This window comes from Nyctereutes procyonoides, unplaced genomic scaffold (assembly GCF_905146905.1).
Source record: "Nyctereutes procyonoides isolate TBG_1078 unplaced genomic scaffold, NYPRO_anot_genome, whole genome shotgun sequence".
NCBI lineage: Eukaryota > Metazoa > Chordata > Mammalia > Carnivora > Canidae > Nyctereutes > Nyctereutes procyonoides.
The window spans coordinates 38385780-38411212 of record NW_026575126.1 but is presented as its reverse complement, the minus strand read 5'-3'; the positions used below and the strand labels follow the sequence as shown (position 1 = coordinate 38411212).

General features: G+C 59.8%; 3 protein-coding genes across 13 annotated transcripts in view; 2 read left to right on the top strand and 1 right to left on the bottom strand.

Annotated features, from left to right (window-relative positions):
• IFT140 (intraflagellar transport 140) overlaps window positions 1-5178 on the top strand; it is an 82444-nt gene extending 77266 nt beyond the window's left edge. For 5 of the 7 annotated variants that reach the window (XM_055341106.1, XM_055341103.1, XM_055341102.1 and 2 more), the window contains one exon: window positions 4459-5177. In XM_055341106.1, the coding sequence (XP_055197081.1) occupies window positions 4459-4665 (207 nt within the window). In that variant the 3' untranslated portion in view covers window positions 4666-5177. Of the gene's footprint in view, window positions 1-4458 lie in introns of all 7 variants that reach the window. The other 2 variants (XM_055341108.1, XM_055341107.1) reach the window with 1 other exon arrangement.
• Window positions 5179-5230: 52 nt separating this feature from the next.
• Window positions 5231-16362, bottom strand: TELO2 (telomere maintenance 2). Of its 5 annotated transcripts, none has more exons than XM_055341111.1 (22): window positions 16115-16362; window positions 15597-15724; window positions 15108-15485; window positions 14174-14451; window positions 12583-12651; window positions 12253-12400; window positions 11860-11962; window positions 11564-11632; window positions 11249-11390; window positions 11027-11163; window positions 10544-10623; window positions 10230-10331; window positions 9860-9948; window positions 9618-9709; window positions 9356-9472; window positions 9180-9251; window positions 7886-8053; window positions 7398-7489; window positions 6972-7071; window positions 6808-6872; window positions 6452-6589; window positions 5231-5506 (listed from the first exon to the last, which is right to left on the bottom strand). In XM_055341111.1, the coding sequence occupies exons 2-21, from the start codon at window positions 15626-15628 to the stop codon at window positions 6493-6495; spliced, it is 2430 nt and encodes an 809-aa protein (XP_055197086.1). In that variant the 5' UTR covers window positions 15629-15724; window positions 16115-16362; the 3' UTR covers window positions 5231-5506; window positions 6452-6492. The 5 variants fall into 5 exon arrangements, 4 of the variants coding, with proteins under 4 accessions (XP_055197086.1, XP_055197085.1, XP_055197084.1 ...); XM_055341110.1 differs by having other exon boundaries at window positions 6402-6567; XM_055341109.1 differs by having other exon boundaries at window positions 6452-6567.
• PTX4 (pentraxin 4) lies at window positions 15731-23555 on the top strand. Its single transcript, XM_055341113.1, has 4 exons — window positions 15731-15931; window positions 19036-19177; window positions 19787-20432; window positions 22285-23555. The coding sequence occupies exons 1-4, from the start codon at window positions 15771-15773 to the stop codon at window positions 22923-22925; spliced, it is 1590 nt and encodes a 529-aa protein (XP_055197088.1). The 5' UTR covers window positions 15731-15770; the 3' UTR covers window positions 22926-23555.
• The last annotated feature ends 1878 nt before the right edge of the window (window positions 23556-25433 follow it).

Below are 25433 nucleotides of genomic sequence, written 5' to 3'. Positions count from 1 at the left end.
AAAATGGGTATTTTTTCTGAGTGATATGTGAGTTGCAGCCATCTTGCCTTCCCCCTTAGTTCACTAACACTTGGACACCCAGGGCTGGGACGGCGGGGTCATAAGGCTAGTGTGTTTCACGTTTTCTGAAACTGACAGACTTTTCTCTAGTTTCTCTCTTGTAGAGTCTCCGTTGTTGGTGTCAAGGTTATTGTAGCCTTATGGTGTGTGCTCGGGAGCGTGCCTGCCTCCTGTATTCTCTGAAAGAGTTTACCTAAGATTGTTCTTATTTCTTTCTTCAGTTTTGATAGAATGCATAAGTGAGCTGACCTGGGCCTGGAGCTTTCTTTGTAGAAGGATTTCTTTTTTCTTTCTTCCTTTTTTTTTTTTTTAAAGATTTTTATTTATTTATTTATTCATGAGAGATACACACACAGAGAGAGAGAGAGGCAGAGACACAGGCAGAGAGAGAAGCAGGCTACATGCAGGGAGTCCGACATGGGACTCGATCCCGGGTCTCCAGGATCACGCCCTGGACTGAAGGCGGCGCTAAACCGTTGAGCCACCCAGGTTGTCCCTGTAGAAGGATTTCGATGATTCATTTCAGCACAGCGGTGTCCAGACATTTTGGTCTCAGGACCCCTTTGCACTGGGACACCGAGTAGGAAAAGTAGCACTGTTTTGCACGTTTCCAGGTCTCTGTAATGTCTTAGAGGACAGCTGGAGGGACTCTCCATTTCTGCTTCTGCTCTCAATTTGGTCAAATGGGTTTTTTTAGCTGAAGTACATGAAGAAAATCTAGCCTCGCACCAGTATGCATGTGAGAGGCCGGGCCCTCAGATAGTCGCAGGCCACTTTTGAGCCTACACCAAAACTCAGCCAGTGGGGCCTCTTAACAGCTGCCAAGTCAGGATGCTGTTGTAATACTCTTACATTACAGCTCGCTGGTCCATCTTGAATCTTTTACACACACATCATTTTATAACAGTAAGTTGCTCATCTGGAAAATACGGCTTCACTGAATTAGCAAATGTTAACATGTTTCATTATAGAAATCAAAAAATCCTGTTTGCTGGTATCACCATCAACCTCATCAGAAAAGTCTTTAGGTTTTGAGAGGATGTCCAGCTCTTGGTGGCTGATACCTAAGGTTTCTGAAATTCTTCTTGTGAAAGCTCCCATTCTATCCTGAGTGAAAACACGGCCCATTACTATTTTCCTTGAAGTGGTGGCCACCTTTGTTCATTTCTGAGAAAACATCTGCCACAAACCCAGGCCTGAGTAAAACCACAACTGAACTTCAGTCACGTTTCCAAAGATGGTGTCCCGTGCGGAAGGGACGAGTTGAGCTCACACTCTGCACTGGTGTGCTCCCTCATCTCTGCCCACACTTGGTATTATGGGCCTTTAATGCCCACGGTCCCAGTGGGTGCAGAGCGAAGTCTCTATGTGGCTTGAGTGTACCCTCTCAGGGACTAGCAGCGTTGAGCCCCTTGTCATATGCTTATCTCCTCCTCTGAGTGTCCGAATCATCCCCCATTGTTTTGTGCAGGGTTTGTCTTCTTCCGTTGCTTGTGGCCCTTGTGAATTTCAGGTACTTTTCTGTGACTGGCAGATGCCCTGCCAGTGTTTTCTGCCCATCTGTGGGAAGTCCTCTTCTATCTCTGTGTCCTCTCCCTATGGAACTCCAATTATCTGTGTAGATTGTGTCTTGGCTCAAATGATTCTCTTTTCTCTCTTTTCATTTTCCAGAATTTTTTCTGATTTTTATATTTGGCCCTTGCTTTTGCTTCAAGTTCACGAGTCTTGGACAGTATCCACTCTGATGCTGCTCCTGTCCCTACTTTTCACCAGGCATTAAAACTTGCCCTTCTAGTAGGCTCTGGATCGTGTCCAGTTAGTCTCTATGATTTTTCTTGTCTTTCGAGTGTAGGTCGTGGTTTTTCTGTTGCTTCTTACATCCAGCAATTCTTTTATGTCCCGGACACTGTGGACAAACCAGTGTTGAGACTCTGGATTCTGTTATGTTCCTGCAAAGAGGATATTCCTTCCTTCCTTCCTTCCTTCCTTCCTTCCTTCCTTCCTTCCTTCCTTCCTTCCTCCCTCCCTCCCTCCCTCCCTCCCTCCCTCCCTCCCTCCTTCCTTCCTTCCTTCCTTCCTTCCTTCCTTCCCCTCAACTTAGAGTCCTAGCTCTCCCCCGTGGCAGCCAATGGCAGGACTCGCTGCTCAGTACATTAGCTTGGGTGGGACTTGAAGTCAGCCCCCATCACTCTTAATTTTGCCAGATTCTTTGCTGTCTTGTTTGGATCCTATAGAACTTAGCAATCTTAACCTAAAAGAAAGAAACAGATTTGTGAGTGGAGAGGAGGTAGGCACACCTAAGTGTCCTCTGATGGGGAAAGAAGGTGCCTGTTCATGCTCCACATCTCCCACTGCCCCCTCACATTCACCTAGCCACTGCCACCATGCCAGAGCCCAGCCCTGATGCCCTGACCCTAGACAGTGGGTGTCCTCAGCGGCCAAGACAGCCAGGAGCATTTCTGTGTTCATCACCCTTCATCTGTCTGATGACCACGCCTTCCTTCTGGAAACTGCTGCCTTGCCCATTGTGAAACCAGCTCTGCACATGGGGGGGGGGGGATACGCCCCATGCCATGGTACAGCGCCGTGGTCTCTGGCAGCTCCTTGCTTCTCCATCCCCAGCCCTGAATTCCACTTGCTCCCCGCAGCTCCAAGCCTTGGCTGTGATCCACTTTCCTATGTCCTGGGCACAGCACCTGGCTCACAGCAGCCAGTCTCTTCCTGTGTGGGTGCCCCTTCTCCCCCGCTTGAGAGCACCAGGGGCTTGCACTCTGCCCATCCTCCATCCTTCCAACAACCATAGCTTTTCTGTGTTCATCTTTTTCTCTTACTTTTCGTATCTTAGTTCTGTCTGCCCAAAATAAAATTGCTCTGGAAATTTTTATCACCGTTAAGAATCATTAAGATCTTAATGATAATCTTATCATTCCTTGTGTAAAAAAAAAAAAAGTTGAACTCCTAGAAATTTTAATCACATCTGAACTAATATAAAGTGTACTTTGGCAGTAAGCCTTAGAAACCACATGAGACCTGCTCCTCTCCTCATGCTTAGATGTGGGCAGGTAAAGCAGGCATGGACACGTGTGGGCAGGTATAGGCAAGTGTGGACACGTGCAGGTAAGTGTAGGCAGATGTGAGCCAGACAGCAGGTGTGGGCAGGGGTAGGCAGATGTGAGTCGGGACAGTGCGTGTGGTCAGGCATGGACAGGTGTGGGCAGATGTACGGCAGCACAGCAGGTGCAGGCAGGCATTGGCATGTGTGGACAGGTGTGGGCAGGTATAGGCAGATGTGAGCCAGCACAGCAGGCATGGGCAGGTGTGGTCAGGTATAGCAGGCATGGGCAGGTATGGGCACACACAGGCAAGTGTGGACACATGCAGGCAGGTGTAGGCAGATATGAGATGGCACAGCAGGTGTGGGCAGGCATAGGCATGTGTGGACAGGTGTGGGCAGTGTGGGCAGATGTAAGTGTGGTGCTCTGTGGGAGGCTCAGGCTATCCTGCCTTGGATCCCCCGACCCCAGCCTCTCCCACTTATGCCCACTGGCAGAACCAGAGAAATTTCCACAGGAAAACCCCGGACAGTACCATGGTTTACTTCCTTAAGTTCAAGAATCACACAGATATGGGAAGCCTGGGTAGCTCAGTGGTTGAGCACCTGCCTTTGGCCCAGGGCATGATCCTGGAGTCCCAGGATCGAGTCCCACATCGGGAACCACACAGATAAGTTCCTTTTTTTTTTTTTTTTTAATTTATCTATTCATGAGAGACAGAGAGAGAGAGAGGCAGAGACACAGGCAGAGGGAGAAGCAGGCTCCCCACAGGGAGCCCGATGCAGGACTGGATCCTGGGACCCTAGGATCACGTCCTGAGCCCAAGGCAGACGCTCAACCGCTGAGCCACCCAGCGTCCCGCACACATTAAGTTCAATCACAGGCCCACCTAGCTGGGGTAGATGTGATGCTCTGTCAAAGTAAGCAGGACAGACCATTTACATACTGCCGCCTGCCCTGCCACCCGACAGGCAATCTCCAGAGTGAATGCATCCTTCCTTTAGGTCTCCCTGGGTGCGTCCAGGTGAGCAGATCTACAGGGAGCATGGCCCCCAAACACTTGGGTCCTTGTACACAGGCCGCTCACAGGACTTCCCAGGGAAGCTGGCTGTACCTACTCAGCTGCGAGTGCTGATCACAGCCGACAGCACGGACGGTCAGAGCCTGAACTTTGGACACCACCAGCCCTTGGAAAGGCTGGGCGGTCACAACCAGTTGCCCCCAGGTCCCTCTTGTGAAGCCATCCTCCTCATGGCCTCGGGGGTGGGCGCCCAGTCCAGGACCAAGGGGGCGAGCTCTGGGGTTTTCGCTGTGAACTAACCTGGTAACGGCTGTCCCGACACAGGCCTACAAGTATCTGGAGGAGATGCAGAAGCGAGTGCCCTCTGCCAACATGTCCTACTACGTGAACCAGCGGACTGTGGACGCCGTGCACCAGGGCCTGGGCATCCCTCTCATGCGCACTGTGCCGGAGCGGGTCCACCACAACAGCGCAGAGGACCATAAGGAAGTGGATGAAGAGGTGCTGGAGGAGGTGGAGAACGACCCCTGAGAGCCACTGCCTTCAGCTCCTTTGGAACTTTCCAGGGTTCATAGCAAGAGCCCGACTTTCTTGTTGAAATAAAAACTTGGGTTTGACGCTCCAGGGCCCTGGCCACCCTGCTTAGAAGGGGCCAGTGTATGTCCTTCTGGCATCCTGGCCTCTGAGGTCCCTTTACTATGAAGGGTGTTGTCCCATTTTTTTCCATGACAGTCTCCCAAGTCTCCCAGATTATAAAGCCTAAAAAACTAGAACTCGATGTTAGCATATCACTGTGCCTCGTCCCCAGCACATGGCAAGCGCCTAAGCACACTTCTGAGTTTCCAGCAGGACGCACACATAGGGGAGGGGAGGCTCTGCTCAGGTGACATGGTGACCAGTCGGGGGCCAGGGCCTTCACAAGGCAGCCTCACGCAGCAGTGTCACCAGCTCCCGCTGAAGGGCCGGCCTTGTGGCGGGTCAGAGCCAGGTGGGACCTTCCCACCCCAGCGCCTCCCAGCAGCCTCCAGCACCTGTGTCCCTGCGGACCGTGCCAAGCAGCTCAGAGCCCTGAGGCATGGGATTGAGCACCTGCAGCTTTTTCTTCTCCTTTTTTATTTTTTTAAAAGTCTCCTGCATTTGGGTGAGGAAGGGGCTTGGGGATGGAGAATCAGCCCGCAGGGGCCCCAGCAGCTCCCTCCCTCCAGGGATGCACCGCGGGGGCAGTGCCGGAGGCCCTGGCGTGGACCACTGCTGGAGCACTCAGGCTAAGGAGGCGTCAGCGGGAGGAGTGTGTCTTTGAGCTTCTCCAGGAGCAGTAGTGCTTTCACAGCCAGCACCCTGCAGTCCTCGTCAGAGTCCTGCTCCGCCACATCTGCCAAAGACGAAAAGAAAGTGGGCCGCAGCAGTGTCACACGGCTGGGCAGGCCTGCCGTCTGCGGTTTCCTCAGGGAAGTCTTCCTGCACAAGCTCATGGGGCCCCGCGTGGCCCGGCGATCCCCACCCCCTCCCTGTGGAAGCAAAGGGCTTTATTCTGTCCCTTTGCGGGGGCAACGTCCCACTCCCGCTGCAGCGATGGTGGCAGGGAGGCAGTGGGATGGAAGAGACCCACTGTCTCCGTGGGGAGGGCACATGTGCCCAGGACAGTGCGACCTGTCCCAGGACGCAGGACGCTGCCACACATCGGCAGCACTGCCCACAGCCGTCCTGACACGTGATCAGAGCCCCATTGAAGGGCGCTCTGCAAACCCACCAACATGACAAAAGGGGCCCGGGATGACCTGCACTGCCCTGCCTGGACCCAGGTCCGGTAGAAAAGACAGAAATAGGCCCTCATCAGACCCTGGGCATCCACACGGGGCAGCAGGTCAGACCCTAGAGTCCCGGCCATGAGCCCCGGGGGTAGAAATGCGTGTGCTGCTCTGGACAACTCCAGTGCCTGCAGACGGGAGGTCACGCTAGCTCCAAGAATGTTGACGGGGGCAAGTGTCAGAACACTCACCGGCCGACCTGGTTCCATGGTGCTCGCTGTATGGTTCTTGAAACCGTGACGAAGTGTTGGAATTTTCCACAAATACAGACCTCATCCCCCACCTTAGAACGCCTTCCCTTGCCCCCCCCCACCGCACAACCCCCCAAAGCAACCCAGTAACAGCCACGTCCCCATCCCCTGCCAGGGGCCGCTTCGTGCGCAGACAAGGAGCAACAGGACAGCCCCAAGGCCTCTGCCATCCCCATGCCCTGGCCCATGACGACGCTCCGGGCCGCACCAGCCTCCTCCCGCCTGCCTCGCCAACACAGCTGGGGGCCCGGTGTTCACCCGCCAGCCAGGGCCGGGCTTCCAGCAGCTCGTCTGGCAGGTCAGTCAGCAGCCGAGCAGTCGGAACGCTGAGCAGGACAGCGGAGACCGCAGACAACAGGCCTTGGCGCACGTAGCTGAAGGCAGGAAGGCCGAGTCCTGACGGAGCCCCGGGCCACAGAGACCCCACATCTGCTCAGGGTTACGGCAGACCCACAGGCCACCAAAGCACACCCAACCCCACCCTCCCCTTCCCACTCACAAAGTACCAGGCCAAGCTAGGATCGCCCCCGCCTCTGCCATCCACATCACAGCAGGATTTGGAACCCCATCTCTGTCCACATGGGACCACTGCCCTCAGCCCCACAGCCACTCACGCATCACCGTGGAAACGAAGGGTCCACACAAATTCCAAGAGGGCCTTGCCCATGGGCACAGCCACCTGAAAGAGCAGAGGCCATGGGCAGAGGTTGTGGCATCCAGAGATCCCCACCCTGGAGCCTGTGCTGCATCCCAGGTGAAGCTGCCACTTCCAACTCACCGTGGTGTTCACAGCCAGGTACATCAGGGCTCCTAAAGTGTGGGCCAATCTCCCAAGGACCAGTTGGTCCTCTCCCAAAAGGTCAAAGGTCACCAGAGGCCTAAAACAGAATCCTGTAATGTGCAGGCTGGGCCCTCGGAGCTGGCTCCCAAGACCTGGGCCACCGAGGGACACCCAGTACCCAGACCCTCCTCACTGCCTGTCCCTGGGCAGCACCCAGAGCCACGTGAGGTGTTGGACAGACGCAGCGTGGCCCCTGCCCGCCAGCCAGAACCCACCACCTGTGACAGGCTGTGGCTCCGGACACCCTCACTTCATCATTTAAGCTTTAGACGGCCACCACCCAGATCGTGACCCGCTGCTGGGACCGCAGACCCCACCCCGGGAAGCCACTCGTCTACAGGGATGTGCAGGCCTCCAGCTCACCTGTCAAAGTGCTGAATGAGGGGGAAGAAGAACCAGCCAGCTACCAAGCTGAATTCGTTGGGGCCAGCATCCGGTCCCCGCCGGGCAGAGCCCTGCAAACATACGGTGCTCACAGGCGCCAGCCCTCCCCCCGTGCGGGACTCGGCTGTGGGCACCCAGCCATCCTATGTGCCGCTGGGGGTGAGTAGCACCCGCCCCCCATGACAGCCTGGCCCGAGTGGACCCTGATGACACAGCACACACCCCGTCACTTCTTGCTGACCTAGAATCTCTAGGGCCTTTTTCACACTGACGTGCACAGTCACGTTTTGAAACCACTCCACTTTGAAGCCCCATGGCACCTGTCCCATCGCTCAGTTTGTACCCAAACCCCCTTCACAGGAAGGACCCTAGTGTGGGCGCCTATCCTGGTCCCGACTTGGCCTTGCTCAGTGCGGGCGGCAGCTAGAGGTCACTGAGCACGAGGACCTGACCGGGTCCTGGCTGACCTGAGAGAACCGCCGGGTCTTGTTTCTGATCCGCTCTTCCACAACCACCCGCCAGGCGGGAGCCTCGGTGGTGCTGCTGGACGGGGAGGCGGGACTCGGGGAGCCGACCTGGGCAGCCTTGGGGAGGCGCCCTGGCCGAGACAGCTCCTGGGCCGCCAGGGTCAGGACCTAGAGGAGGGGGAAGACCAGGACATTGTCACTGCTCTAGGGAGGCATGGTACTTTCTAACACTCCGGGTAAGCCAAGTACCCTTGAGCCCTCCGCTCCCTGGGCAGTCGGCCCTCACGGGCGGCACGGAGGACGCTCAGGGACCACGCAGAATGTCAGTTCCAAGCATCACAGGATCACTTCACGCGTGTGCGGACAGGAGGGAACGTGGCCGTGCTCCCTGGCAACAGCCCAGCGGCCTTGCTCCTGCACCCAGAGCCCCTTCTAGTCCAGAACCTCATCCAACCTGGCGCCCAGCCACCTGGGAAAGGGAATGAAGTTCTGACCCAGACTGCACACGGATGGGCCTAGAACAAGTGCAGGAAGCACTAGCAGGGTGGCAGAGAGCAGCCTGGTGCTTGCAGGTGCCAGAGCACAGGAGTGTGCGCCAGGGGCTGTTCCTCTGAGGGTGACACAGGATGTAGTCACACGACACTATCCAGGCACCAAGTGCCACTGAACTGCAAGCACCGAGATGGTGACCTGTGTGGTGCCATCTCTGTCTTCCTGTTTCACCACATAAGATGCACACACTGTCACACTTGCCGTCCTGACTGTTGTGCGTGCCCAGCTCAGCCGCAGCACGTCATTCACATCACGTGGCCATCGCAACCATCTCCCAAACTGGAGCACGGTCTCCGTGAAACACGCCCTTTCCACCATCTACTTCCTGTCTGTATTTTTTTTTTTCTGTCTGTGATTTTGATGACCCTAGAGACCTGCCTCTCGTGACCACCTTTTCCCACTGAGCAGTGTCCGGTAGGTTCACCCACACCATGGCAGGTGTTAGAACGTCCTTTGTTTGTAAAACCAGATAACGTTCTGTCACATGGACGGGGAATCGTACGGCAAGGGAATTTGTCTTAATAAACCTTTTGTCTGAGGCAAAGGACATAGCCTCCACGGAGTCCCACGCACTGCTAAGAAAGCCCCAGACAGGTGCCAGTCCCAGCCCCTTGGGTCCAGCAACAAGGGACCAGGGGAGGCCTCTGGTTCCGACCACGTGGCTTGTGGCAAGTACCCGCTCCCCTCCCCTCACGAGGGCCGCTTGGGCCTGGCAAGTGGGACACGGGGCCCGAGCACTTACGTCCAGGATGTCCATGCGCTGCCGGAGGCTGAAGTTGATGGCGTAGAATTGTGAGGTCAGATACTCCGCTACCTAAGCCAGGCACGCGAGAGGCTGCTATGAGCCGCCACTAGGGTCAGGCCCCAACGCAAACGCCGCCCGGGCGGCAGGACCATAGCACCGCCCCGGGGACTCACCGGGGCCGGGTCTGTGACCACGACTGCCACTAGGGCTCGCTGGCGCAGCCCCTCGAACCCCACCACGCTCGTCTTCTCCTCCAGATGCAGCAGCACCTTGGCCAGCTCCACGCTCACCTGCACGCAGGGGTCAGAGGCCTCAGCCCCCGCCTGCCCTGGGCCCCCGCAGCCCTCTGCCTCCCCGTCCCAGCCATGGGCCTCCCGGCCAGACACACGACCACTGAGGCACATGCCCCTCTTCGACATCACCTGCCCCACTCACCTCACGAGTGGCGGCTGGGGTCCTGACGATCAGCCCCTCAACAGCTTGCAGAGCTGCCTCCCAGCGCTCCCAGTCCTCCGAGGAGGTCAGGGCTGCACAGAACAGACGGGCCTGCGCTGGTCCTCAGCCCTGACCTCGTGCAAGGCAGAGCTGGCGGCCAGGGACTGGGCACAGGCCATTCCCGCGGTGCAGCCACCCCAGGGCAAGCGCTCGGCGGGGCTCCCGCGGGGGAAGGGGCCCACCTTCCACACAGTCCCGGAGGTAGGCAGGCGCCTTACTGCTCTTCAGCTCTTGGTCCCCGGACATGTCATAGGGGACAAGGTCGTCGTCACTGAGGAAACAGCAGAGGCCCGTGGGGCCTGCCCGTCACCCAGGGGCAGGCAACAGGCGGGCCGTGCTCCTGACTCACTGGAATTCACCCCAAGTCCCTGAAGCCTCAGGAGCCGCAGACTTTGCTATCAGGGTGCTCGCAGAGAGCAGCAAGGCTGCAAGGCTGACCCGCAACCTCCAGACAGTGTGGGCTGTCCACTCCCATGCTCGCGTGTGTGGGGCTCTGAGGCCAGCCCAGGGCTGCTCCCCCATCTGCCATTTCCACCTGAGATCAGCCCCTACCTGTCCAGGTCAGAGCCTGCGCCCTCCGCCTGGGCCGGAACACCACCACCTTCCGTGCTCCCTCTGTCAGGAGCCTCTGCAGCCACTGGAGCAACAGCCGGGCTTTGGAGAACAAAGAAGGAACCCTAGGGGAGGCCCCACACAAGCTTCTGGCCCCAGGCAGTGCTTCCCCTGCCCCCACCCGATGCTTCTTTACTCGAGTCTCAGCAACTGGAGCCCAGGATAAGGTAAGGGAGTAGCATGCGCGCAGGAATGGGCCCTGCCCGGCCCCCCGAGCCCAGAGCGCAGGGACCATGGGGCTTAGGGACCCTCACCTTGCTTTCAAGGGGCTGTCAGCCGCAGGCTGGGTCGCCACCAGGGCCAGCAGCTCTCGGCTCAGTTCATCATCTTCATACTGAAAGGCACACAGGCTGGAGCTGGCGGGGGCAGTGATGAGGGGGCAGGCCCAGGGCCCCCAGAGCCTCCGCCACAGCCCACAACTTCACGAGTCTCCGCACAACAGCAGGCAGCGCTGGATGTGCAAGGTCAGGGGAGCCCACCCTCCAGAGGGGCTGGAATCCCGAGACATCCCAGGGGTTCAGCAGGTGGACAGGAAGGGACGCCTGTCCACTGTGTCTAAGTCCTACCCAGAGAGAACACTTCCAGATGCCCCAGGGAATCCACCTGGGGGCATGTGTTCAGGACCTGCTGAGGGGCTATGACCCTGTCCCCTTGGGGCCACCAGGGCTAGTTCCATGCCAACACGCAGGTTTGTGGGCCCCGGGCAGGGAGACACTGAGGGTGCAGGCCTTGTTCACCTGGAACCTCAGGGGAGGGCCCTCGGGGTGGATCCGGGCACTGGCTACTTCGGCCACAATCATGCCCAGGTGGCGCACGGCAGGCAGGCTGCTGTCCAGGCGACTCTTCACTCCCGCCATGAGGCTGGCCAGCAGCTCTAGAAGCAGTGACACCCACAGGCTGAGTGCTGCGGACGTGCTGGGCAGGGCGGGCATGGGGCCAGGTGCCCATGTCCTGCTCACCATCCCGGCTGTCCCGGAGCTCTGCCTCCCGCAGGTGCACCAGGCAGATGAGGACAGCCTTGCTGACGTAGCACTGCTGAGGCAGAGGTGTGTGGCGGATGGCACTGCTGCTGCCCCACGTCTCCAGGAGCTCCTTCAGCGCCTGGTGGGCGGCATGGCCCGGCCCGGTTAGACAGCTCCACCGACCTCCCCAGCACGGCATGGGACCGCGTGGCCCTCGGCACCACCGTCCTCGCCCGCGGCCAGCCCGAGAGGGGCTCTGTTCCAGGCAGGAGTGTTGGGAGTGGCAGGGATGGTGGGCCGGGCCGCGCTCACCTGTACAAGGAGTGGGCGCCGTTGGCTGTCCATGGCCAGGTACCCCAGCAGGCTCTGTAGCATGGGTGTCTGTGACAGATGCCGGGCACCATGTTACCATATACCGAGCCAACACCCACTGGCCACGTGATGGGCCGAGGATTGTCTGGCCGGGGGCCCCAGAGCAGGATCTGGGATGAGGATCAGCAGGGTTTCCTGGGCAACTGAGCTCTGCTCTGCCTGCTATGGTCACGTCTCCCAGGCCCTGGGGCCGCCCTCAGCCCTCGCCCTCGCCCTTGCCCTTGCCACGCTCTCACCGAGTATCGATACTGTAGGAACAGAATTTTTCGGGTCATCACAAACCGGGCCTTCTTACTCTTCATCACTAGGTTCCCCAGCAGCCGGGAGAGGACCTCAGGCCTGTGAGGCACAGTCGAGGAGAGAGGGCAAAGCGTGATCTCCAGAGACCTCAGCAGGCCGGCCCCCACCCCCCAGGCTCTGTGCTAACCACCAGGAACCCAGTGCCTGCGCCGTAGCTGAGCCAGACCTGAATTCTCCCTCCCAGTGAACATGGAAACCAGAAGAGCCCCGCACCTCAACACAAGCTGACTTCCCCTCCCTGGCCTGGCCAACCAAGGAGACAGCCTCTCCACGGGAGCTCGAACTCACTGTCCCTGGAACCCCCACCTCCTGCCCTCCTGGCTCCTTACCCCAAGGTGGCCTCCACCAGTCCGGTTAGCAGAGCCTCCATGGCCCGGTCGGGCACACACTCCACCAGGCGCCAGCAGACCCGCTGCCAGAGGCAGTTGCCCTGGGTGAGGGCCATCAGCTGCGGCACCAGCACGCCCAGGATCTCCTCTGGGTGAAGCACATGGAAGACTGAGCTGGGGGCCCAAGGGCACCCAGGGTCTACGCTGGGGGTGGGGGTGCAGGCCCAGGTGACGGGACCATCCTCCCGCCCCCTCCAGGATGGCAGACATAAAGGACGGGGAGACACCTAGAAAGCACCAGGGGCTCCTCCCAGGACCGGAAACACTCACTCTGTCTCCCGTGGACACAGGCTTTCCCCAGCACCTGAGACAAGAAGGAGATGGAGCAGTCCCAGCCACCTGGCACGAGAAGGAAAGGGGGCAGTCAGGGGCAAGGCCACAAGGCGACTCCCGACTAGGTGCGAGCAGACCTCCTTTCTGGACAGGGCATCTCTGTGTCATAAAAACACCACTTGAGGGGATCCCTGGGTGGCGCAGCGGTTTGGCGCCTGCCTTTGGCCCAGGGCGCGATCCTGGAGACCCGGGATCGAATCCCACATCGGGCTCCCGGTGCATGGAGCCTGCTTCTCCCTCTGCCTATGTCTCTGCCTCTCTCTCTCTCTCTCTCTATCATAAATAAAAATTAAAAAAAAAAAAAAAAACACCACTTGGGCAGCCCCAGTGGCGCAGCGGTTTAGCGCCGCCTGCAGCCCAGGGCGTGATCCTGGAGACCCTGGATCGAGTCCCACGTCAGGCTCTCTGCATGGAGCCTGCTTCTCCCCCTGCCTGTGTCTCTGCCTCTCTTTCTCTCTGTCTCTATGAATAGATAAATAAAATCTTTAAAAAAAAAAAAAAAAACCACCACTCCTCTCCATCTAACTCCAACTGAAATCCCAGTAGCACTGTTTCTAACCAGAAGCACCCATCATAATTTCAAACAACCTTTCACCCTCCTGTTCGCCCAATCACCACGGAGTAGGGCCCAGTGTGGCAGCACAAGGAGGAGGCACCAAGGGGTGGCCCAGGCAGTCAGCCACATGGTGCGGATGGCAGGTGTCTGAGCCACCCACAGGGAGCGACAGGGCATGGGGACACGTGAGGATGGGTGCACCAGCTCCACCAGAAGCGCCAGGAGGACGGTGCCCAGCATGAGACAGGAGGTGCATGATGCAAACGCAGCATCTGCCACCTAAAGAGGGGGCATCCGAGGTCCTACAAGGACGAGGATGCAGCCGCCCAACGGAAGTACATGTAGTCTATATCTGCTCTCGACTCATTCAGAACATGCTGGGGGCTTCTCCCAGGACAGACGAGGAGGCAGGGCGGCCCGGCTAAGCCGAGACAGACCCTGTGGGCTCAGCAGACACAGGCGTGCCTTGCCTCAGCCTGCTCCCTCACCCGGTACAGTGGCAAGGCCTCCCTCGCGGGGTGGCCACGGGGGCCACGTGAGCACAAATGAAGGGCCTCGAGGAGCGCCCGCGCATGGCACCCACTGCACAGCCTCAGCTGCTGGGGCGCTGGACACACAGGGGCAAGACCCTGTGCTCACCCCACAGCAGGAGAGCAGGCGGTCCAGACACCAGGGCCCACCCGGGGCGGCGGAGACTGAGCGATGTGGTCTTTAAGCCGCGCGGTGAGCGGGTCGGCTTCACCAGCAGCCCAACCAGGAGCTAAAGGAATCAAGGTCATCTCCATCTCCAAGGTCAAGAGCCAAGAAGTGGGTGGCGCTCAGCCACTGTGACCAGTACAGGTCCCTACCAGCCCGCAGACCTGCCAATGGCATCACCCAGAGAATCCCTTCTCCAGAGGCCGTGAGAAGCCGGGGCGGAGGGGGGCAGTGGCCAGAGAAGAGGGCTAGAGGACAGCGCAGAGGGCCCCGCACCTCGCAGAGAGTCCACCACGGCCTGCAGCACCCGCAGGAGCTCCTCGCCGAGCAGAGGGAAGTAGTTCTGCGGAAGGAAGGCAGCCAGGTTCTCCCGCTGCAGGCGGTTGCCCAGGTGGTCGGGCAGGCCCACCAGCTTGGCGAGGAGCGTCTCCTGGAGCAGCGGGAAGGCCGGCTCGGCCAGCTGCCGACACTGGCCCTCCATCACGGCGGCCACCCTGCCGGCGCCCAGGAACCGGGCCAGCAGCTGTGCCATCTTCATCAGACGGAAGCTCGGGCTGAAGCAAGAGCAGGCGTCATGCGGGAGCCGGGAGCCCCCGTGGCTCCCCGGCCCACAGGAGGAGCCGTCATTACACCCGCGCGACCCACAGCTCACCCTGCACCTAAAACCAACGGTTTAAATCCCCCTGGCAGCCAGCCATTGCGGGGCGTGAGCACCTGCTGGGCCCAGGGAGCCGCCCTGCCGGGAGTCCCGTCTCCCGCTCCACACCAGCTCTGCGTGTATCTCAGCAACCGCAACCCAGCTGTGCCACGACCCTGGGCCACGTGCAGCCCCGCACGACACAGCGTCTGGGAACCGCCTCGAGGAAGGTGTCCCCATGAGTTTGCTGCAGGGCCGGGTGGCTCACTGCACAGCAGAGAGGCACGGAGGGAAGGAAGGGGCCCCACAAGGACGGCAAGGCCCACGGTCTAAGCCACCGGGATGGGAACGCTCCTGCTCCCTCCCTCCACCGACAGGGCAGGACCCAGGGCAAGGGCCTCTTCATTGCCAAGGAGATTAACACAACCCCCTTTAAATTCTCCGGTGCTCCTCCAGGGGCAAGTCCTACTCTCACCTTTCAGGACACCGAATTCCCGCAGCTACTGGAGAACCTACGGGCCCGCAATCCTTTGCATCACAAGTTACCACATAATCAGACTGAGCCTCACTCACCCAGCCGTGCCCTCGATGGACTCCATCAGCACCAGGAAGGCTTGGTCCGCAGGGCCCTCCAGAAAGAAGCTGGCCCACAGCGCCTCCAGCTGGCCGCCGGGCAGGAGCTCCAGCCAGGCGGGGCTCAGCCTGCCCACCAGACACCGGAGCAGGGCTGAGAAGTGCATCCTGGCAAACTCCTCCTGCTCCCCGGGAAGGGCCGGGTTCTCCGCTCCACGGAGATACCGCTTCAGGGACCCCAGCGTGGAAAGGATGCGGTCGCCATCCTCAGAGGAGGAAAGGGTGTGAACTGCTTCCCGGACAGTGAGCCGGACTGCAGAGACAGCTGGGTCCATCCTGGAGTCCACGGGAGATGCAGGGAAGAAGGCCACGGAGCCCCTGGCAACCACGCGGGACCCACTGTCAGACTAGAGTGGGTTCCACATTCTCTCAGAACCCCCACCCCCTGGCCCCTCTTGTTAGGCGGCTGGGGACCCCGTCTCTACGCACCGGCAAGATCCTCCCCTGCCAGCACCAGCCATTTCTACCAAGAGTTGGTTCCCAGCTCAGGGCCCTCCTGGTACCCTCTACAGTAGGTCCACTGAACCTCAGGGTCACAGCTGGGGTGCTGCTGGCATCTAGTGAGGGGGTGGGAGAGGCCCAGGATGCTGGTCAACGTCCCCTATGTGCAGGACAGCACCCACCACAGGGGATTATCCTAACTCCCGCGTCGGCGGCGCTAAGGCCGGGGACCCTGGACCCCCGCATCCTAGCTTCTCTCCCAGGAACCCGTGTCATCTGCAGTATTTCTGGTCAGGCCCCTCTGCGGGGTTCAGTACCACTAGGTAGGTGGTCTGTCCGCGCACCCGGCCACTAGCTAAGGCTGCATCGGGAGGGTGGGGAGCCTGGGGGACGGGAGGGGGACCTCGGGGCGGGCGGGGGACCTCGAGGCCGGGAGGGGGGGCCTCGGGGAAGGGGGGGGCCTGGGGGGGCCTAGGGGGGCCCGGGGGTCTCCGGGAGGCGCGCACCCGCTGGGTCCCGGAGTCTCCCCGCGCGGTCCCGGCCGCCCCGCCGCTGCTACCCCTCCGCCGATTCGGCACGGCCGCCGAGGCCCAGTTCCGCACGCGGTTCGCGGCCTAGACCGTGAGACCGCGGGGCACGAGCTCCCCACGCGCTGGCAGAGCTGCCGCTGAATTTTTTCGAGTCCGTGAGGCCGGTGCCCGCGGGCACATCGCGACGAATCTGCCGCGAAGCCCGGGACCCGGAAGAGGCATAGGGCGGGTGGCTGTGTCTGCGCCTGCGCCGGGCGTGGCGGGGCGGGGCCTCGGGTGGGCGGGGCCTAGGGTGGGCGGGGCCGCCAAAGCAGGGTGTCCCGGCCGCCCGTGGCCGCTTTCCGAGCGCAGCTCCGAGTCCCGGCGGCCGTGCGGGGGCGGCAGCGCCGCGGGCGGCCCGGGAAGGCCTCGCAGCGAGGCCTTCCCGTCCCGCCTCGGCTGCCCCCCGGGGAAGTCTGGGAAGATGCGTTCCCTCCGCGCGCGCTCCTTAAATGCTTGCTGCGTACAGCCAGCCTCTCCAGGCCCCCGCTCGCGGGTCAAGGGCTCGCTTGAAGGACAGGCGCCATCCGTCCGCGAAGTCGGCAGGGGCGTTAGGCAGGGGAGCCTGCGGCTCCGGCTGTTGAGGCTCGGGTCACGGCCTCGGGGCGCTGGGGGGTCCGGGGGGGCCCCGCGCTGGCCGGGAGCCCCCTGGAGACGCTCCGTCTTCCCCTGGTCTCCCTCTCACATCCCGTGCGCTCGCGCGTTCTCGCTCTCTTTCTCTCAAATGAATAAATAAATAGAATATTTTTTTAAAATGTAAGCAGAATGAGGAGCTCCGATTTGGACGTTGCGCCCGGCGTGCAGGCGGGAGGAAGGGAGCAGGGGCGGGGGCACAGGTGCAGGGCAGGGCTGGGCCAGGGGGGCCGCCCCTGCGAAGTGGGTGTGGGCTGCAACGGGTCGCGGGAGTCCAGGACGATTCCCTCCTGGGCCTCTGGGAATCCCCCCGAGTCAGCTCCTGGATTGGAGCCCGGCTCTGGAGCCCGGACAGCAGCTCCGTTGGGCCTGGATCCTTGTGTTGAAGCATGGGAGACACACCCCCAAAGCCTTTAGGTGTCCGAAAAGTGCCTTTGTTGTTTGCTCCAGGCAGCTTCACATTTGAGCTAGACAAACAATTTTAAGTGATAATAATTTTCACTCGGAGACGTTGAGGTTTGCTCCTGTATTTGGCAGCCAGCACTCAGTTCTTGGAGGAGAGTCTCCAGTCGTTCCCGCGTGACCCAGTTCTTCCTCCAATGACTCCTCAGCCATGGGGTTCTGACACATGATAAGTGGCCCTCTCTGGCACGCCGTCTTGAGACTGATGCCGTTGGCCGGGAACCCTTCCCAGACTACCTTCCCGTTTTCTCTTCTCTCACTCTGTGCTTGCTCTTCATTGGATTCCCCTTGAAGGCTATGCTCTCTCTCTCTCTTTCCCCTTTTTTTTTTTCCATCTCTCTGTCTTTTTGCCCTGCTTTCTGGGCAATTGCTTAAATCTTGCCTTTCAGCTTTCCTGATTTAATTATTTTCTTTTAAGATTTTGTTTATTTGTTTGAGAGAAAGAGAACAAACGGAGTAGCAGAGGGAGAGGGAGACACATGCTTCCCGTAGAGCAGGAGCCCGACGCCGGGCTCAATCCCAGGACCCTAGGATCGTGACCTGAGCAGAACACAAAGCCAGATGCTTAATCCTCTAAGCCACCCAGAAGCCCCTAATTATTTATTTGTTTGGAAAATCCTTATTCAGAGCCTTGGGGAGAAGCGGGGCCCTGGGACACCCTGACCTTGGACCTGTACTGGTTACGGGTCATTGGTTGTGGCCTGGGGACACTGACACACATCCTGCCCCTGCAGGTGGGGAGGCTCTCTCTGCACCTCCACCTGTCCTGCCCTTGACCTGTCACTCTCCCAGGCCACATTGGATCCGTGCATTCAATGCTGTCTCCCTCCCCTTGAGTTCTCCTTGGCCCTAGGTCCCTTCACCTTTGTCCTTTTGCTGTTGCTGGAGTCACACCTAGGAGAAGAGGAGCCATTCAAGACTGTGCACGGCCACTGCTATAACCAGTGACTGCTGGGTGTCCCAGGGCCACCCACTCCCCAAGGCCCCAGGGGAGGCCTCCTCCAGCTCCTGGCTTTCTCTGCACCACATCACCCTGGCTTCTGCCTGTCTTCCTACGGCCTTCTCCCCTGTGCCTCTGCTCTTCCGTCTTTTGTAAGGACACCCAAACTCAGCATGGTCTCATCTCAAGATCCTTAATGATATTTGCAAGAGCCCTTTTTTTCCAAATAAGCTTACATTCACAAGTACAGAGGAATTCACAGGGTTGGGATTTGGACCTACCATTTCGGGGACCACCATTCAGCCCATCATACAACCTATACCTCAAAGTAAATTAAGGTGGCTCCCAACCCCATTTCCCTTGCCATATCAAAGGGAGAGGGATGGGCCTCACAGGACCCTCTGTGCATGGCCCGCACCCTGGGCCCCACGGCACACTCGGCTCTGGGGGCTCCTTGGCCCTGGCCCGGCCCTGTCCAGCTTCAACTTCTGTCTGGTGGGAGCATGAGTCCATGTGCCCCTGCTAAAGCAATCACCTCCTTCTGCCTCTGAGCCAGCCAGACCAAGACTCACACTCAGAAGAATTGTTTTCCAGAGAAACTGTTTGCATCTGTTTTAAGCTTGTGTCCTTGGGAACCTCCATCTCTGCAGAGCTCACTGGCTGGAAAGCGAATGTTTTTCATTAAGGTGGCAGGAAGTACCTGAGTCCCAGCCAGTGTGGAAGAGGGAAAGGTCCACTGGCTAGCGGGGAGTGGGGGGGGAGGGAGCAGCGCAAAGCAAGCTGCCTTCTCCTGCCGTCAGGGCCGCTCTCCGTGTGTCCTCAGGATGGGCTGCCTGCGGAGGAAGACCCTGTGTCTCTTCCTTATTTTCGCGCCTGTATATCTGCATGGGGCTTTGTCACAGGAAGCCAGCCCTGCAGGTCAGAGAAAACCATTTTTCGAGAGGCTCCGAAGGCTAGAAGAGCAGGTGAGTATACCCACCACTTGGGGCAGTTGTGTGTGTTAAATTCGACAACCCATGCAGAAACGGCGTGATGAGCGCCCACGCTCTGGGGACACAAACATGAAGTGTGGGGTGATGCTACTGTCACCTACAGTTGGCAGCCAGCTGGGCTCTGCTATGAAGTCAAACCAACCGACAGTGAGGACTGGCTGGGAGGCGGGGTGGAAGGGCCGGAGTGCCCCAGAGGGGTGCTGGGTGTGCTGGGCGTGGGGCGGGAGGCCTCAGGCCCACGGGGCTCTCTGCAGGCGCTCCCCACTTTGATCCCCACAAACCACTCACAGAGCCCACCCTGCCCTACATCCACTCAGGGGCGAGGGTCACGGGCGAGGCCGTGGCGGGGGGTGGGGGGGCGCCGCAAGCCCTCAGCCCACAGAGTGCAGCCCAGGGACCTTGGGTTCCTCGCCCACATCTCTGAGCGAGGCCTCCGTGGGCTGGTTGTGGTAATGTGCCTGGCCCTCACGCAGCTGCCTGCAGGTCAAATCCATGGGGATCACGGCCGGTGCATGGGCAGGAAGGCTTGTCCTGCGTCCTCCCCAGCCTTCAGCCCCTGTGCCTGTTGTCTCCTCTCTACAGTTCCGGAGGTTCCAAGAGGTGACCTTAACACACCTGCAAGGCCTTGCCAGTAACTACAACCTGTCCTACAACATTGACACTCGGTTCCAGAGCCTGGCCCAGGACACCCAAGCGGTGGCTCTGGCGGTGAACCAGTCACAGGCCGCCCTGCAGAGTGACCTGAGCCACCTCAAGACCTGGATGCAGAAGACACGGCGCAGAAGCCGGAAGGTGGACTCCAGGCTGCTGGCCTTGGGTGCCGCCCTGAGTGAGAGGGACAGGCAGCATACCCAGGAGGGGAAGGAGCGGGAGGCACAGAGGGACGCCCTCTCCAGCCTGGCTCTGGACCTGAGGGCCCTGCAGGACGCGCTGGCTCGCCTCACACACCTTGTGCAGGGCCAGGGTGCCAGGCTGGCTGCTCTCGAGGGGCGGCTGCAGGTGGCTGGCCCTGCCACTGTTGCCCCGGGGCTGGCCCCAGCACAGCCCCCCACCCTGCCTGGGCACCCAAGCCCCAGCTCCCCAAGGCTGCAGAGGGGAAGGCAGGTGCTCAGAGGTTCACCTGTGACTGGGGACCCACCTCAGGACTTCACTGGCCATCCGCAGGGGACACGGGCACCTCCTGGCCCAAGCAGCCAGTGGGCATGGCCCCCCGAGAGCCCAGGAGAGAGTAAGTACCACGGCCTGCCCTTACCCCGTTGGCCTCCCCTCTCCCCATTCGGGCCTCCTTGGGCCTCTGCTCCCCTCTGAACAGCCTTCCCCCTGGAGCTGTGTGGAGAGGACACTGGCTTCACAGCCCCATGTACCCCCAGAAGGAAGAGGGGCCATGCAGGTCATGGCCCGGCATTGGGAGTGGATGTGTGCGTACGGCTGAGGTGCCACAGGGGCGGAGCAGTAGATGACCCCTCCGACTTGGTGGTCACTTGCGTCAGGGCTGGTGGGATATTACTACGTCCTCAACCGTCACCAGCACGAGCCTCCCAGGCAGGCCTGGACCTCAGCCGCACCCCGTGGGGCTTGTGCTGAGAGTGGAGGCCCCGCTGCGAAGCTGACTCTGCTTTGCCATCTCGTATCTCCCAGGACAGGGTCTCTGGCTGCAGCCCTCCTGACATTTGGGGCCAGTGCGGGTGTCCCCAGTGCGGTGGGGGTTTAGCAGCAGCCCCTGCCTCTATGCGCGCAAGGCCAATCCATCTTTAACCTGCGTTTTAACTAGGTTGCTTCTGTGTCTGGCTCAGCAGCTCTAGGGCCCCACTAATCTGAAGAATGGTTTCCCTCCACCCGGGTGGCTCTGGTGGCCTCACCAGTGAGGCAGGGCTGACCACCTGGCCTGTGAGGAACCACCAGGGCTCCCAGGATCCCAGGAAAGATTTGGGGGTCCCCAAAACTCTGACAACCAGAACTACAGATATTTCTAGATGTCTTCAAGGGGGGGGGTTGATCATCTCTGGTGGCATCTGCCCTAAGTTATCATCATATCATCATCATCATCATCATCATCATCATCATCATCATCATTTTAGAGAGAGAAAGAAAGCAAGCAGGGGAAGGGGCAAAGGGAGAGAGAATCTCAAGCAGGTTTCCCGCTGAGCACAGAGCCCGACATGGGGCTCCATCCCATGACCCTGAGATCATGACCTGAACTGAAACAAGAGCTGGATGCTCAACCAGTGGAGCCCCTGTAGGTGCCCCCTGCCCTGCATTAGGACAGGGGTCCCTGAGGTGAAGACAGGGGCTGGGGGCTGCCCACAGAACACTCTCCATCCTTGAGTCCAGTGGGCAAGCGGGTTAGAAATGTAGGTCCCCAGCCTGCCATTCGGAACCTGGGACCAGGTGCAGCACCCCCAGGCCCCCCAGCCCATAGACCCTCTGTCAGGCAGACCTGGAGGGGGCTGGCCCCAAAGACATCCACATCCTGATCCCTGGACCCTGTGGGTACCCTCACATGGCAAGGGGACTCTCCAGCCACGAGCACAGGTGCTGAGATGGAAGGGGATCTGGGATTAACACTGGGTCCTTGTAGAAGAGGCAGGGAAGTCAGGGTCCAAGGAGCTGTGCCCTGGGATGGAGGGAGAGGGATGAAGACGCAGGAGGGGCTGTGAGCCACGGAGCGAGGGTGTCTGTGGAAGGTGGAAGGGAGGGAAGGATTCTCCCTGGGGCCTCGGGAGGGAACCAGCCCTGCCTGCCCCTTGATTTTATTCAGGGGCCCCGTGTCTGCCTTCGGACCTCCAGGAACAGGAGATACTGTACTTGTGTGGTTTGGGGCCTGCAAGCTTGTGGGGCTTCTCACAGAGGCTCGCTCCCGCCGAGGCTGTAAGACTGCCCTGGCTCCCAGTCTTCCCACCCGGAAGATGAGCTGATGGTGCACCAAGGACCGTGGGGACCCTGCATGGCCAGCCCCACGCTCTGTGCTGATGCAGGTCAACCACGGGCTCTGAAGCCCACGGCCCAGAGCAAGGGCAGTCCTGTGGCGTGGATGCTCGTGCCTCTGCATAGTGCCAGGCCAACTGTCCCCTCTGTTGCAGCCTGTGACGCGGGCCCTGTGCTGGTCTTCCCAAACGCCTCCACCCAGAACGTCGCCTTCCTCAGCCCCAGCTTTGCCTCGGGCCTGCGAGCCCTGTCTGTGTGCAGCTGGGTGCGCATGGCCTCAGGCCACTTGGGCACCCTGCTCTCCTATGCCACCGAGGAGAATGACAACAAGCTCGTGCTGCACGGCAGGGACTCCCTGGTCCCTGGCTCCATCCACTTTGTGATTGGAGACCCAGCCTTCAGGGAGCTGCCCCTGCAGCCACTGTTGGACGGCCGGTGGCACCACGTGTGTATCATCTGGACATCCACCCTGGGCAGGTACTGGGTCCACGTGGACCGCAGGCTAGTGGCCATGGGCTCCCGCTTCAGGGAGGGCTACGAGATCCCTCCAGGAGGGTCCCTTGTGCTGGGCCAGGAGCAAGACAACATGGGGGGCGGCTTTGACAGCTCTGAGGCCTTCGTGGGGAGCATGGCAGGCCTGGCCATATGGGACCGGGCGCTGGTCCCTGGGGAGGTCGCAAAACTTGCCACTGGGAGGGAGGTCCCAGGGGGCGCCATCCTGACACTGGCCGATGCCCAGTGGGTAGGCGGATTCGTGCAGTGGGCGAACTGCAGCTGCCTGGAGCTGTGTCCCTGAGGCCTGGGCACGCCCGTTCTGTCACGCTCTGGGCCGGACAGGAGCAGCCTCAGCAGCACTCAGCACCCTGACCCCCGCACAGCCCCTAGAGGGCCCCTCTGCAACTGGGGAGGGGACCGGGCAATGCGGGAAGGGAATGGGCAACAGGTGGAGTGGGGCCGGGCGAGGACACAGGCACTGCCGCGTGGAGTCCTACGGGCTGTACAATCATTCAGGCAGGGAGCGCAGGACAACATTGGGGCCTCTCATCTGGGCTGCGTTTGCAGCAGAGAACCCCATTTTCCTGGAAACCATGCGGGTGCATTTGAGCTGCCGTGGCCCTCCCCCGGGTGGCTTGTGAAAGTGTCCCCCTTGCTCTCACATCCCTCAGGAAAGGGACCGGGAATCCATTTCCTGCCCCCAAAGCTACCACGCCCTTGGCTGGGTGCCCTGGGGGTTCCCCTGGGGGTTCCCACAGTGGCTCAGGAGCAAGCTATTCAGAAACAAACATGGCCAGGGGGGCAGTGCCCTCAGCTGCCCCGCGGGAGCACCACTGGAGCACACGCCCTAAGGCCCACCCGTGAGACCCTACAGCGCACGTGTTAGCAAATTTACCAAGTTGTGCAACCATCATCACAATCCAGTTTTAGAGTGTTTCTGTGTCCCCCCTACCAGTCATACCTGTTAGGGGCCGCTGCTGTGCCCCCAGCTCCGGCGACCCCTGACGGCTCTCTGGGCTGAATGGCCTGTTCTGGGCCTTGGACGGTTCACCTAATGGAGTCACGTGCTGTGGTCTCATGGCGCTTCATCCCTGGTGGGTATTTGGGTTGCTTCCAGTCTCTGGCTTTTGTGAATAAAGCTGCTCTGAGCATGCTCGTTGCAGCCCCTTGTGTAGACACAGGCTCATTTCCCTTGGGGTACCTGGGAGCCGACTTTCTGGGCCCTGTGGTGCAACACCTGTCTGGACTCTCAAGGAAACCGCCAAACTGGTTTCCAGAGCCGCTGCCTCCCACCAGCCAGTGTGAGCACACCTGCTTGGCTGCGGCCTTGCCAACACTACACGTCGTCAGTGTGACATGTATTTTGGCAAATCCGCAAGGTGGCCCGTAAAAGAACAGGCACCGACAACAGGCGCTAAGTTTCGGGGCGGTGAACAGCTGCGGTTTCGGGGACTCCCAAGGAAGAACCAAACACAAGCTCACGGGATCAGGAAGGAATGGGGGCAGGCAGGACAAGAGGGTATTCGGGCGGGGGGAGGGGGCAGTCACGGAGTTCAGAAATAGGCTCAGTTCTTAGGACTTCCCCCTCTTTATTTTTCAATTTATTTTTATTTTTAAGGACTCCCCACACCCAACGTGGGGCCTGAACTCACAACCCCAAGATCGTCACATGCTCCACTGACTGAGCCAGCCAAGTGCCCTGAGAACCCGCCCCCCATTTTATTTTTTTAAAGATTTATTTCTGTATTTATTAGAGAGAGAGCGAGGGCGTGTACAAGGAGCCTGGGGAAGGGCAGAGGGAGAGAAGAGTCTCAGAATCTCCAGCGGACTCCCGGCAGAGCGCCCCACATTTGGGGGTGGGGGTGGGGAGGAGAGGGCCCTTGATCATCTGACCCTGAGATCACAACCTGAGCTGAAATCAAGGATCAGAGAGGACACTTAGCCAACTGAGCCACCCAGGAGCCCCTCCTCCCCTCTTCAAAATCCAGAAGACAAAAAAAAAAAAAAATCCAGAAGACAAGCAAGAAAAGCCCCCCACCCCGGCCTGCCCAGCCCTGGTCCTGGTTTCAGCCCTGCAGCTGCCCCATTGGGCAAGTGCTCTAAAGGGCCCCCTCGGTCTCTTGGTGCCTTCCCATCTCTGTAGAGCTGTGGCCCCAGCAATCCGGAGCCTCCCCCGACATGTATCCATGAGTCAAGATCAGAGGAGGCATTCTAGAACTGAAACCCCCCTCGGTGGCCCCATGAATGCTCCCTGAATCATGGACTTCTGCTTCCTCCTGCACTTCCCCAGGGCACGTGCACCCTCTTGGCTCTTCTTTCCTGGGCACCTGGGCCTTTCTCTGGAGCTCTTCTCTGTCCTACTCTGCAGTTGAGGAGGGAGGGATGAAGTGCTTCTGTGGGGAACACTGGTAATCCGACTATTTCTGCAGGGCCAGCAGGATCCCCAACATAAAACGACCATACAGGGCATCATTTCTGACCCCTCCCCTTCTTTGGGGTGCTTATAGCACCTGGGCAACCCACGATGGCCCCCCATTCATAGCAGGATTCCCCTACAAGTCCACAGACCCTAAAGCCACAGGAACATGGCAGAGACTACATTGCTGTGGACTGCCCACATCCACACTCAGGAAGCTTCATGGGGCGTGGGATTCCAGGAGGGCAGCACAGCCTGGGGATAGGCCTGGAGTCAGGGCTGAGAGCTTAAACTTAAGGGGGGCTCTGGTCACTGAGACTTTGGAGCCTGGGCTCTGTCCAGCCCGACCAGGGAAGCCATGCAGGGTTTGAAGCAGGGCAGTCTGTGAACACG

What these genes read in the sequence shown, in the direction of transcription:
- TELO2 (XM_055341109.1), bottom strand. Translation starts at nt 15,628, where the DNA reads ATGGCTGGTGCTGGCAGGGGAGGATCTTGCCG. An exon ending in CTGGTGGAGGCCACCTTGGG is followed by an intron (nt 11,963 to 12,252) that starts GTAAGGAGCCAG and finishes TGTGCCTCACAG; the next exon opens with GCCTGAGGTCCTCTCCCGGC. An exon ending in ACCTGGCTGTGAACACCACG is followed by an intron (nt 6,873 to 6,971) that starts GTGAGTTGGAAG and finishes CTGCTCTTTCAG; the next exon opens with GTGGCTGTGCCCATGGGCAA.
- PTX4 (XM_055341113.1), top strand. Translation starts at nt 15,771, where the DNA reads ATGTGCAGGACAGCACCCACCACAGGGGATTATCCTAACTCCCGCGTC. An exon ending in TCCGAAGGCTAGAAGAGCAG is followed by an intron (nt 19,178 to 19,786) that starts GTGAGTATACCC and finishes TCCTCTCTACAG; the next exon opens with TTCCGGAGGTTCCAAGAGGT. An exon ending in CCCCGAGAGCCCAGGAGAGA is followed by an intron (nt 20,433 to 22,284) that starts GTAAGTACCACG and finishes CCTCTGTTGCAG; the next exon opens with CCTGTGACGCGGGCCCTGTG.